Genomic DNA, 13,562 nt, shown 5'->3' with positions numbered 1-13,562 from the left:
TATTTAATAGTTCTACCTTTAGATCAAAGGTGCTGGCAGTGGTTATACAGTCAGCATAATCTAATTTTATATTAATTAGATTGCTAGAACAAACTCTCTGAGTATTTTACTTTTTTTATAGCTTGGGGAACAGACACAGTCTTGATATAGTGGAACCTGAGTGACAACTCTGTGCAGCTAGCAGACAGTCAGTTTAGCCTCCTCCCTGGCCTTGGCTGTGGATTGTCTCAAGTTAACTAGGCCTGTTCTGAGACAATGAGCTATGCTGCAAGAAATGAGAGCAGCACCTTCCTGAGTGGGATGGATACCGTCCTGCCCTAACATGCCAGCCTTGCCCTCAGAACTACTCCAATTATCTATAAAGCCCACAGTGTTTTCAGAGCACCACCTGGACAACCAGCAGTTCAGTGACTATAACCTGCTGTAAGCTACATCGCCATGCCACATTGGGATGGGGCCAGAGCATACTACAGCATTGGACATTGCCTTCACTAATTTAAATACCTCTACAAAGTTACTCTTAGTAACCTCAGATTGATGAAGGCATATATAGTTAGCTCCTACATGGATAACTATCTTTGAGAACCTATGCTTACCAAAGACCCTATTATCTGCTATGTCCAGCACCCTTGCTCCCAGTATACACCTGACTAAAGCTGCTGGTGCCCCTAAAGGCCTAGCTAATTTCACGTGGCATATGTTAGAATCTCCTATAACCATCGCTCTTTCAGGTTTCTCAGCAGGTGCATCACTGAGGAGAGCAAATCTGTTCAACACACGAAATGGAGAGGAGTGGTGCTCACATGGGCGAGCCTCAGCGGTAGCTTTGGCCCTACGATTATGCCACCAAGTCATCACTCATTCACCCTGATGTGAGGGCTCTAAGAATTAGGGGATTGCTAATTTCACCTAGGGCATCCAGACTTTTCCCTACAGAGATTACACTGCTCTTGTTCTCACTAACCCTCTCTAGAGTCTGGATGTGCACCTCTAAAGCTGTAATCTTCTCCATCAGAGAGCTAATTAATCTACACATATCACAAATAAAGCTATCACTAACAACGGAGGAAGAAGGACTAAACATCCTGCACTCAATACACTGAACAAGCTGAATGTGTGCCATGATAAATGGATTTACGTACCTTAATTGAAGATCTGTTGATATTAAGGCAGAGTTGATGTGGATGGCCTTTGATTGTGGTCTTTGCTTGAGAAGGAAAAAACTTCTGGTCTTTGGTGTTCTCCGGAAAAAAAAATTCAAATGCGGAAAAAGTGAAAGTACAAGCAAAAATGAAAATTATTTGTAGAAAAGATGAAAAAGATTGTAGATTAAACACCAACACATGCAGAAAAAATACTCACAGCAAACAACTCAAAAACAGGAATTACAGCACAGGAAACTGTATCACTCTGAAACGCTCTGTTTCTGGATGTCAATATTGTACATTACATATACATAGATATGTTTTTCTTATATTACATATATATATAACTTACATATACATATATTCATTCTTTTTTTTCTTTTTTCCCCTTATCTATATCGCTAGAGAGACACCAACTGCCAGAACCAAATTCCTTGTGTGTACCAACATACTTGGCCAATAAACATGATTTTGACTGGTCTCTGGCACAATGGAGAAAGGTCAAGTGGTCTGATGAGTCCAGATTTACCCTATTCCTGAATGATGGGCATGTCAGAGTAAGAAAGGATGCACATGAAGTGATGCACCCATCATGCATAGTGGCCACTGTACAAGTCTCTGGTGGCAATGTTATGATCTGGTGTTGCTTCAGTTGGTCAGGTTGAAGCTCAGTCACATTATGTGGCATTAAATGAATTTAGCTGACTACCTAAATGTACTGAATGACCAGGTTATCACATCAATGAACTTTTTCTTCTCTGATGGCACAGGCTCAAATAGTGAAAAAGTGGTTCAGGAAGCATGAGGAATAATTTTCACACATGAAATAGCCACCACAGAATCTTGACCTTAACTCCACTGAAAGTCTTTAAGATGTGCTGGAGAAGACTTTACAGAGTGGTCTGATTCTTCTGTCATCAAGATAAGATCTCAGTGAAAAATTTATGCAACTCTGGGTGGGAAAAAAATGCTGTGATGCTGCATAAGGTTATTGAAACAATGCCACAGCAAATGTGCACGATAATCAAAACTAAAGGTGGCCCAATAAAATATTAGTGTCTGCCACTCTTTTTTTTTTTTTTTTTTTGGGGGGGGGGGGGGGGCAATATATATAAAACCAAGCTGGCATTCTGAGCTACTGAATGTCAAAAACATTCTGAGCAACTGAATACTCTAAGGAGATTAGATAGGTAAGCATTCAAAATTTCTATATTTTACAAAGAGTACTCAAGAATATATTGAATACTTAGTCTTATCATCAACAGAACCTTGCTTACTGAAGTAGAAGGATATGACATAAGTTCCAGTGATAAGAAATGCTTTAAAAGAACAAACACTTCAGGGGAAAAAAAATCCTACAGTGTGAGCTATATTTTGACAGAATCTGCCACAACAGGCAAAGTTTCTCTTTCAATGTCTCTGAAAAGATATAAAGCACTACTACTCAGTATTTTGCATCCCTGGAAAATTCAACAGGTGCTAACTAATATCCTAATTAGTTCAATATTACTTTCAAGAAAGCACACTGTCAGTGGCAACACTTTTGGATTGGTAGAAAAAAAGTAATTTAACATGCATATCATTTAACATAACTGCCATTCAGATCATGTGTTTAACTTGGCATCTCAGCACTGAGCTTGTCACTAGCCATTTAAAGGGTTAGTAATTAGAATGGCTACAAATGGAATTCCATGGATTGTGGATCGAAAGAGAGGTGTTTATACATTATATAAACTGCATTTAGAGAGGCACAGCTGTTTTCATTGTTTCTGATGGAGTGGCCTCCTCCGACATGCAGTCAGTCTAGGAGTGAAGTATTACTATGTCAGTCCAAAGTTCAGCAAACCACTGAATGGTACCATTACAAATGGACTTATATGATCCTATCTAACTTATTTTCTAAAAACAAAACAAAACATCAACATCTGTTAATGTTGCTCTTCTATTTATACTTACAGTATACTGTAAGAGAAAATACCAATAAGAAAAAAAATAAGAAGCTCTAATGAGAGAACTATTGGTTAGGGTAAAAGCAACCATTTTCTCCTGTTGTTTGAATAGAAATTCAGTTATTGTGTTCATGATTTTTTTATACAATTACTTTTGCTCATTTTATGGAGGTTCTAATAATTTTTAGGGCACTGTCTATGAGGCACTATAAACCAAGTAAATACAGAATTTTAGTTGATCTCTGTGCACACAGTTTAACATTCTCTGTCTTGGCCAAGTCCCACTGAACACATTATTGGCTCTCAAAAATAAAACAATCAACCCCAGCCTTATCGCTCACGACTGATGATGGAGTTCTCCAGGCCTCTACTTTGAGCTGGTAGAACTCAAAGTTGTTCTTTTCCAGCTGAAAAGGAGCAGATGTGGACCCTACCATAGTTTATCAAATTTTCCATGGCACACTTGACATATTCGGGCCAGTAAACACTGAGATGAGATCCAACTGAAAATCTCTTCAAAATGAAACATTATGAAAACATGAATAACTGAGATAGGTATTTTGCTCGAAACTCATAACATCAGAACTCCAGCACCAGTCATTATACAAATGATGACTGTTCTGGTGTTCTGTAGACCTTGCATAACAAAGTTTGTTTACAGAAGGCAGTGAAGATTGTGGCTTAATACTTAAAAAAATCTAAATAAGACTCACCTCACAAGACTGAATGCAGCGGATCTGTTCAGGGTTGGGATGCCATTTCATTGTGCCCGTACATACAATGCTCTATACATACAAACACACACAGATGCAAATCCACACAGATGAAGAAACAGAGAGCATGTCAATATACATTCTCATTATTGTGACTTTATATAATTCTATGAACAAATCATCTTCAGTAATCTCCCTCCAGCTGATGCCACTCTACCTTAAGTGAACCATAACCATAATCCTATGGTCACTGTGGAATCATTTGTAATAATGTACACAGTTTTAACATGCTATATTAACTGTAAATAGCAAGGATGTCAAATTCTAAAAAGAACAAACCTATCAAATAAACATGAAATGCTGTTTTAATCTCAGGCTTTCTGTTGTTTGGTCAAACATTTTATTGACATGACACAGAACAGTCATTCATATCCATGTTTGTAAATCCTATCTGTTCCTCACATAATCTTGACATCAACATCCTGGAAGTCAGTACCTTATCTCCTTATCTTAGTGCAACCTTTTCTCCAACGCGCTTACCCAATCTGCAAAAGTTTTGGATACCGTTCCTGGAAAGCACACTTTATGTAAGGGTGCTGAAGTATGGATATAAACAGTGGGGAAAAAGATCTGATACCTTGAGATGCTTGAGTGCTTGGTGTGTGGTATTTTAATTGTCTTCTGTATAAACATTTCCACCAAAATATCAGTAACAAATTGGTATGGAGACAAGTAGATTAAATTGGCCTTTAAAAGAGGAATTGAGAAGCAAATCTCAAGCAAATAAAAGGCAAACTGGGCCAACCTAGTTTTCAAATATGTCAATAATATAACAATTTGGTTCCAGTTTACTTAGACTGTTGTGCTCATGAGCTGCAAGGTCAAATGTCTGAATGAATAACTTGCTTTCAATCCTGAACCATGACGACTAAAACAGAAACCCCTCTTGGGGAAAAAGCACTTTTAAGTCTTTTAACATTTCAGATATTCAAAGACCATATGTCAAGACTAAAACCTGATTGTGTGCAATATGTTTTCCTTTTAGGCATGCAATGTTATTAGACAGGAGAGTCAAGCTGAGGGTGAAAACCTGGTCCCCAGTTGTTGATGTGGTCAGAAATTATACATGTTATATATACTGTGTTTTGCAACCCTTGTGACTAACAGGTGGGAACAAATGAGACTTGCTCCTGTGGTCATCAGCACTATATCACACCTGGCTTCAATTCACATATGTACTGTTGCATATTTGCTCGTAGTATTTGGCTTGCAGTGTTAAGAGGTCAAAATATTATGACATAAAAAGTACCAAAAAGTTTACATAAAAGGTTTTACATAAAGGACAAGAAGCCTGCTATTGGAATTGGCTTTCAAGGTAAAACAGCAAATAGCAAATAACTTCACCTGAACCCTGGTGGGAAGGATCCAGTGTTTGAGTGCATCAGCCGTGGAGTTATTGGGCAACAGCACAGGGTCACTCAAGGGTAGGATACATACTGGGTAGCAGACTGCACCTGCCATGACATAAAAGAAACCTTCATTTTAATCTGTTGAAAATATTCATGTGAACACACTAGGACAAAGAAAAAAAAACAACAACAAAAAGACCATTACCAGATTTGGACATCTGTGCTCTGAAAGTTTAGCTGTCATTCTTATACAACCCCGATTCCAAAAAAGTTGGGACAAAGTACAAATTGTAAAGAAAAACGGAATGCAATAATTTACAAATCTCAAAAGCTGATATTGTATTCACAATAGAACATAGACAACATATCAAATGTCGAAGGTGAGACATTTTGAAATTTCATGCCAAATATTGGCTCATTTGAAATTTTATGACAGCAACACATCTCAAAAAAGTTGGGACAGGGGCAATAAGAGGCTGGAAAAGTTAAAGGTACAAAAAAGGAACAGCTGGAGGACCAAATTGCAACTCATTAGGTCAATTGGCAATAGGTCATTAACATGACTGGGTATAAAAAGAGCATCTTGGAGTGGCAGCGGCTCTCAGAAGTAAAGATGGGAAGAGGATCACCAATCCCCCTAATTCTGCCCCGACAAATAGTGGAGCAATATCAGAAAGGAGTTCGACAGTGTAAAATTGCAAAGAGTTTGAACATATCATCATCTACAGTGCATAATATCATCAAAAGATTCAGAGAATCTGGAATAATCTCTGTGCGTAAGGGTCAAGGCCGGAAAACCATACTGGGTACCTGTGATCTTCGGGCCCTTAGACGGCACTGAATCACATACAGGCATGCTTCTGTATTGGAAATCACAAAATGGGCTCAGGAATATTTCCAGAGAACATTATCTGTGAATACAATTCACCGTGCCATCCGCCGTTGCCAGCTAAAACTCGATAATTCAAAGAAGAAGCCGTATCTAAACATGATCCAGAAGCGCAGACGTCTTCTCTGGGCCAAGGCTCATTTAAAATGGACTGTGACAAAGTGGAAAACTGTTTTGTGGTCAGACAAATCAAAATTTGAAGTTCTTTATGGAAATCAGGGACGCCGTGTCATTCGGACTAAAGAGGAGAAAGACGACCCAAGTTGTTATCAGCGATCAGTTCAGAAGCCTGCATCTCTGATGGTATGGGGTTGCATTAGTGCGTGTGGCATGGGCAGCTTACACATCTGGAAAGACACCATCAATGCTGAAAGGTATATCCAGGTTCTAGAGCAACATATGCTCCCATCCAGATGACGTCTCTTTCAGGGAAGACCTTGCATTTTCCAACATGACAATGCCAAACCACATACTGCATCAATTACAGCATCATGGCTGCATAGAAGGGTCCAGGTACTGAACTGGCCAGCCTGCAGTCCAGATCTTTCACCCATAGAAAACATTTGGCGCATCATAAAATGGAAGATATGACAAAAAAGACCTAAGACAGTTGAGCGACTAGAATCCTACATTAGACAAGAATGGGTTAACATTCCTATCCCTAAACTTGAGCAACTTGTCTCCTCAGTCCCCAGACGTTTACAGACTGTTGTAAAGAGAAAAGGGGATGTCTCACAGTGGTAAACATGGCCTTGTCCCAACTTTTTTGAGATGTGTTGTTGTCATGAAATTTAAAATCACCTAATTTTTCTCTTTAAATGATACATTTTCTCAGTTTAAACATTTGATATGTCATCTATGTTGTATTCTGAATAAAATATGGAATTTTGAAACTTCCACATCATTGCATTCCATTTTTACTTACAATTTGTACTTTGTCCCAACTTTTTTGGAATCGGGGTTGTACATGAGACCTGACAACTAGATCTTTTTTTTATGCAACAAGGTGTAAATAAATATCTGAGTTGCATGCTTAGCTGGCGAAATCACCAAATCACAGCTCCAGGATATCCTGCTTGATCCTGAACTTAGGTTACTGTCTGTGCAAAGTTTATGTTCTTCCCATGTCTGCAAGAGATTCTTCTGGGTTCTCCAGTTTCCTCCCACATCCTTGTATCATTCTGGTATGTGGACTGGCCATGTTAAAAAGAGCTCCTTTTTGTGAATTACCATGAAGTTGTGTATTCATGTTGCCCTATGATTGACTGGAATACCATCCAGGGTGTATTCTGATCTTGCACCCAGTGGCCTTCATTTATCAATCTAATGTAGAAACTAGTTCAGATCCAAGTGCAGAACTCATCATACAACAGGGTTTAGGTGTGATTCATGAGAAGTTCATATCTCGCCAATCACAATGTAAGAATGATTGGGCGTTGATAAATGTGGCAACTGAAAACCATCATAATTTAAATAGGATGATGTCCCTAAATATTCTTGGTTTAGAGGCCATGCCCCTAGACTTCATGACATGGAAGGCATAATACGGCTAAGAAGAGAATGTGCTTCACCCTCGAAATAGAAGCTCTAACATTGCAATGCCAACTGAACAAGTTATTTCTCTTTGGCAGCCTGAAATGTGGGGTCATAGGAAGTCAGAAAAATACAGTATGGAAAGAAATCATGGCTGCAATCAACAGCACTGCTATCAACAACTGAACTCCAGCTGATGTTTAAATACTTAATTTATGCATATGTGATATTTATAGCCTATATGCTGTATATAATAATAATAATAATAATAATAATAATAATAATAATAATAATAACAACTAATATTGTACTGTAAAACTTTACATGTAGTTGAAGAAAAAATGGTCAGATCTCAAACTCGCCACCAAAAAGCAGCCTGGAGCCAACCCCAAAGAGCAAGGCAATCGCTGTGTGAGCGAAAGACAGTGCATGTTCTCTGCCCCCTGTGTTGGCACACTACAACCCAGGATGCCTTGGGAGATGAAAGTGACTTAATAGCCACTCATTCACCCTCCATTAAAAAAAAAAAGAAAAAAAAGAAAATCCCTGTACTCACGAAAAATCTCTCACATCTTATGGAGCCAGATTGCCCATAGCTGAGATCTGATGACTGGCAAAGCTCTTGTTTAAATAAGTGACTGAATAAGCACCTAACCTATCACACAGCAAATATGCTAACCTACCAATTACATTAATTCCTTAATTTTAATTGCTTGTATTTAGGTCACAACTAGTCTATCCTAACAAGTAGACTATAGCCTCACTCACAACCCGCCGTAAGTGTTTTGGACATGCACGGGTCGCAGGGTTTGGTAGCTCGCAGCTGTGCTGCAGAGTCGCGATGAACCCGGGGGAAAGTTTGGGGGAGGGGTATGGGCAAAGTACTTGGCAAGTACAGGTTGCACACCTGACTTCCTCGAGGCATGGGAAAAATTGCGCCGTTAGCCCATGGAAAGCATATGTCTGATGCACGTGATCAGTGCATGTAGAGTGTGTGAGACTTGCATTTTACCAGTTTCCTGCACTACGAGTTCGGGCCGCACTTGTGAAGCATGTGTGATGCATGTGATTAGCAGGTTACAATCGCTCATAACTTGCATGTGACGCAAGCCAGGAGTGGGTATAAACCCAGCGTGTCTGCAGCATTCTGCATCTGTCTTTTGACTGAAGAATATTGGATATTTTGTGGGAAAAATAAAAAATTTTTCAGTCTAAAGTTTAGAAAATGGGACCCATGAAGAAGCGAGCAAAAGTGAAGTAACCCAGCCTGAAACAGCAGAGGGGGAGGAGGAGGAAGAACTTGATGATGATGGTAGCAGCACCAGCAAGCCCTACACAGACAGGGAGAACTATGCCTTCAAGCCGGCAGAAGGCACAGCACCCCGCCAGAGGTATTTTCACAGGTAAATACTAATTAAACCTTTTTCACTATAATACACATGCTTTAAACATTCATTTCGGTATCTATATGCTTATGTAATTAATATTACATATGCTGATTTTCATGTATGTTTCAGCTAACGACGCCCAGAAGTGAGGACACTGCAATCCCATCATCGCTGTCAGGCCATTGTGCCATGCTCAGTGATGAGGAGAAGGACATCCCAACACTCTGTCCCACCACTCAGCAGAAGCAGGAGCAGGACAGTAGGTTGGAGTCAAAGTGTGTTTCAGTACTCAAACTGTTGGGCTATTTACTTGGGATTTTTTTACAATGTAATAAAATGCATTATTCCCTTATACTTATGTTTTATTATTTGAGGTTTGCATGGTAAATTAAACATATACTCAAATAAAAACAGCAAATAAGGTGGTCTTCTTCCTTTCTACAATGCTACACGCTACATGATCAGTTCCTTGATTCCTCCCCAATATATATACCCAGAGTCTTGCCCCTCGTGTCGTGTGCAGGTCGTGTGTGCTGCGTGCACACCACACATAGGGGTAGAAAGTGAGATGTACTTCTGTCTTGTGGCTGCCCAAATAGCAAGTGTGGAGTACTTGTGTAGTACTTATGAGGCACATCAGACATACAATGACCATGCGTCACTCATGCGTCTTACTGTCATCGCAAAAAGCCCCTACTAGCCATGCTGCTGATTTGGTTCAGGTGTACAAACGGAGTACGGGTCCTGTACGTAGTGTATGCATTCTTGATTTGTCGCAAGACCCATAGAATTTGCATGTGCAGGACCAAAAGTCTCCACAGGCAGTCTGCGACCTTCTACGGTGCTGAACACATGCAAGTGTCGCGCAAGTCTCAAGCACAGTTTTGCCAAATTTTTTACTGTAGACCACCCATAGCAGCACGTACGGTGGGTTGTGAGTGAGACTTAACTCAAAATGAAAGAGAAATTAATTTTACACCAAAAAAAAAGTTAACCCTATGAATTGCAAACAGTTTAAAAATGTGTATTTATATTAGAGGTATATGACACATAGTTGATGTAGGCCTTTATAAAATATAATATTTTGCCAGACATGATATACAGGGTGTTTCAAAAAATTTTATATCATTTCACAATCTAATCCCTTTGCCAATTCTCATTCAATTGACCGCAAATTTTAACAGCATGTCTGGAAACAAGTCAAAATTTTATGTTTAATGTTTTTTTGTTTTTATCTTTTTAGGTATAGAAATGCTACTGACTGGAAAAGGAAAGGCATTTTGTGTGTTAGAGTGCCATGTCTCAGGCGGTGTGCATATTGAAAATTTGTGAAATCGTTCATGGAATTCACATATCTTTGAATTTCTCATTCAAATTGTGAGGAATAAATTTTATAATGCTCAACATTAAGCCTGTTCAGTTTCATTTGCCTACACTACATAGTTTCTGGGATATTTACATCTCAAATAATATTACATTTTTTGAAACACCCTGTATATTTAAGTGATAAATATGTGGCTGCATATGCATAGATGCCAGTCAGAATATGTGGTCTAATAACAACTCTCTGACTCAGCCAGATTTATTTTTCTGGTTCTGAGACTTGATCATAGCATCCACTCATGTCCACGCTGATAAATGTTGAGCTTTGCATTGAAATGACCATATGCACAGGTTTCTGTCAAACCTTTGTTTTGTAAATGAGGGCCAATGTTCCCAGGAAAGGGTTCCAGATGCACTGTGACTACGTTAAGCCTCACTCACAACCCACTGTAAGTGTTTTGGACACGCACGGGTCACGGGGTTTGGTAGCTCGCAGCTGTGCCGCAGGGTCGCAGTGAACCCGGGGGAAAGTTTGGGGGAGGAGTACAGGCAAAGTACTTGTCAAGTACAGGTTGTATACCTGACTTCCTCGAGGCATGGGAAAAATTGCACCGTTAGCCCGTGGAAAGCGTATGTCTGACGCATATGGTCAGTGAGTGTTCAGTGAGTGTGGAGTGCGTATGACTTGTATTTTACCAGTTTCCTGCGCTACAAGTACGGGCCGCACTTGTGAAGCATGTGTGATGCATGTGATTAGCAGGTTACAATCACTCATAACTTACATGTGATGCAAGCCAGGAGTGGGTATAAACCCAGTATGTCTGCAGCATTCTGCATCTGTCTTTCGACTGAAGACCATTGGATATTTTGTGGGAAAAATTTAAAAATTTTCAGTTTAAAGTTTAGAAAATGGGACCCAAGAAGAAGCGAGCAAAAGTGAAGTAACCCAGCCTGAAACAGCAGAGGGGGAGGAGGAAGAGTTTGATGATGATGGTAGCAGTACTGGCAAGCCCTGCACAGACAGGGAGAAGTATGCCTTCAAGCCGGCAGAAGGCACAGCACCCCGCCAGAGGTATTTTCACAGGTAAATACTAATTAAACCTCTTGCACTATAATACACATGCTTTAAACATTCATTTTGGTATCTATATGCTTATGTAATTAATATTACATATGCTGATTTTCATGTATGTTTCAGCTAACGACGCCCAGAAGTGAGGACATTGCAATCCTATCATCACTGGCAGGCCATTGTGCCATGCTCAGTGATAAGGAGAAGGACATCCTGACATCCCATCCCACCACTCAATAGGAGTAGGAACAGGACAGTAGCTCAGAGTCAAAGTGTGTTTCAGTGCTCAAACTGTTGGGCTATTTAGTTGGGATTTTTTACAATGTAATAAAATGCGTTATTCCCTTATACTCATGTTTTATTATTTGACATTTGCATGGTAAATTAACATATACTCAAATAAAAACAGCAAATGAGGTGGTCTTCATCCTTTCTATAGTTCTACACACTACATGATCGGTTCCTTGGTTCCTCCCCAATATATACCCAGAGTCTTGCCTCTCGTGTTGCGTGCAGGTTGCGTGTGCATGTGCAGGTGGTGTGCGCTGCGTGCAGGTCGTGTGTGCTGCATGCACATCATACATAGGGGTAGAAAGTGAGATGTACTTCTGTCTTGCAGGCCGCACAAATAGCAAGGGTGGAATACTTGTGTAGTACATCTGAGGTACGTCACTCATACAATGATCGGCGCTGAACACACGCAAGTGTCGCGCAAGTCTCAAGCATGGTTTTGCCAAATTTTTTACTGTAGACCACTCATAGCAGCATGTACGGTGGGTTGTGAGTGAGGCTTTACTGAAGATGAAGGAATGACTGTACTGCATGCTTCCTTCAAAATACTGAACTAAATTAGGCAACAAATTAAACTCTCACAGTAATTATGTGAAAGAATCTGGTTCAATTACAATGTCTTACAAAAGTATTGATCCCCCTTGGTGTTTGTCCTGTTTTGTCGCATTACAATCCGGAAATATAGCCACAAGCGGCAATGAAGGGCCTCAGCACCTCCAGTTCCATGACCCGTCACACATGGTCATCATACAATGTACACGCATCGGAGATGTGCGACAAAAGCCTGGGTATCTGATGTGTGCACCACCAGTGATGAGTTCTTAGGTGATGGAGTCATTATTGTCCAGGTCCAAATGGTGGCGCTATACCAGAGAATCATTTTGGGCATGTGGATATCATCAGAACCAAAATATTCCATAAGCTGTAAAGTTTGAGCCATATCAGACAATGCATGGTGAATTTATGACAAATATCCTGTTTGCATGGCATAACATATACATTTATTGTTTTGCCTTTTCAACATCTTGGAAGTTATCACAAATCCATTCACAATTCAAAATCAGTAACATCTTGCCATTAGGTATACCAAATCTGGCATGAATCCAACAAACTGCAAAGGAGGAGAATGTCAAAATGTAACACATGTCAAAATGCACAAAACCAAAAATAACTAACTTCCTGTTGAGTATGCCTAATACAATGTACATTGCAATTTTGTTAATCTTGGGGCACCCTACACCTACTAAATTTGACACAGATACAGTGGGGCAAAAAAGTATTTAGTCAGTCACCAATTGTGCAAGTTCTCCCACTTAAAAAGATGAGAGAGGCCTGTAATTTTCATCATAGGTATACCTCAACTATGAGAGACAAAATGAGAAAAAAAATCCAGAAAATCACATTATCTGATTTTTAAAGAATTTATTTGCAAATTATGGTGGAAAATAAGTATTTGGTCAATAACAAAAGTTCATCTCAATACTTTGTTACATACCCTTTGTTGGCAATGACAGAGGTCAAACGTTTTCTGTAAGTTTTCACAAGATTTTCACACACTGTTGCTGGTATTTTGGCCCATTCCTCCATGCAGATCTCCTCTAGAGCAGTGATGTTTTGGGGCTGTCGCTGGACAACACAGACTTTCAACTCCCTCCAAAGATTTTCTATGGGGTTGAGATCTGGAGACTGGCTAGGCCACTCCAGGACCTTGAAATGCTTCTTACGAAGCTGCTCCTTCGTTGCTCGGGTGGTGTGTTTGGGATCATTGTCATGCTGAAAGACCCAGCCATGTTTCATCTTCAATGCCCTTGCTGATGGAAGGAGGTTTTCACCCAAAATCTCACGATACA

At 39.8% G+C, this 13,562-nt stretch overlaps 1 protein-coding gene across 2 annotated transcripts in view; it reads right to left on the bottom strand.

The window, feature by feature from the left end:
• The window catches only part of pappa2 (pappalysin 2), a 312,855-nt gene that overhangs the window by 51,105 nt on the left and 248,188 nt on the right, over positions 1-13,562 (bottom strand). The window contains exons 20-22 of one of the 2 annotated variants that reach the window (XM_060931162.1): positions 5,212-5,321; positions 3,808-3,879; positions 1,143-1,231 (exon numbers count right to left, since the gene is read on the bottom strand). In XM_060931162.1, coding sequence (XP_060787145.1) covers positions 1,143-1,231; positions 3,808-3,879; positions 5,212-5,321 — 271 coding nt within the window. The remainder of the gene's footprint in view (positions 1-1,142; positions 1,232-3,807; positions 3,880-5,211; positions 5,322-13,562) is intronic. The other variant, XM_060931153.1, reaches the window with a different exon arrangement.

This window comes from Neoarius graeffei, chromosome 1 (genome assembly GCF_027579695.1).
Source record: "Neoarius graeffei isolate fNeoGra1 chromosome 1, fNeoGra1.pri, whole genome shotgun sequence".
NCBI lineage: Eukaryota > Metazoa > Chordata > Actinopteri > Siluriformes > Ariidae > Neoarius > Neoarius graeffei.
This window is presented reverse-complemented; position numbering and strand designations above follow the sequence as displayed.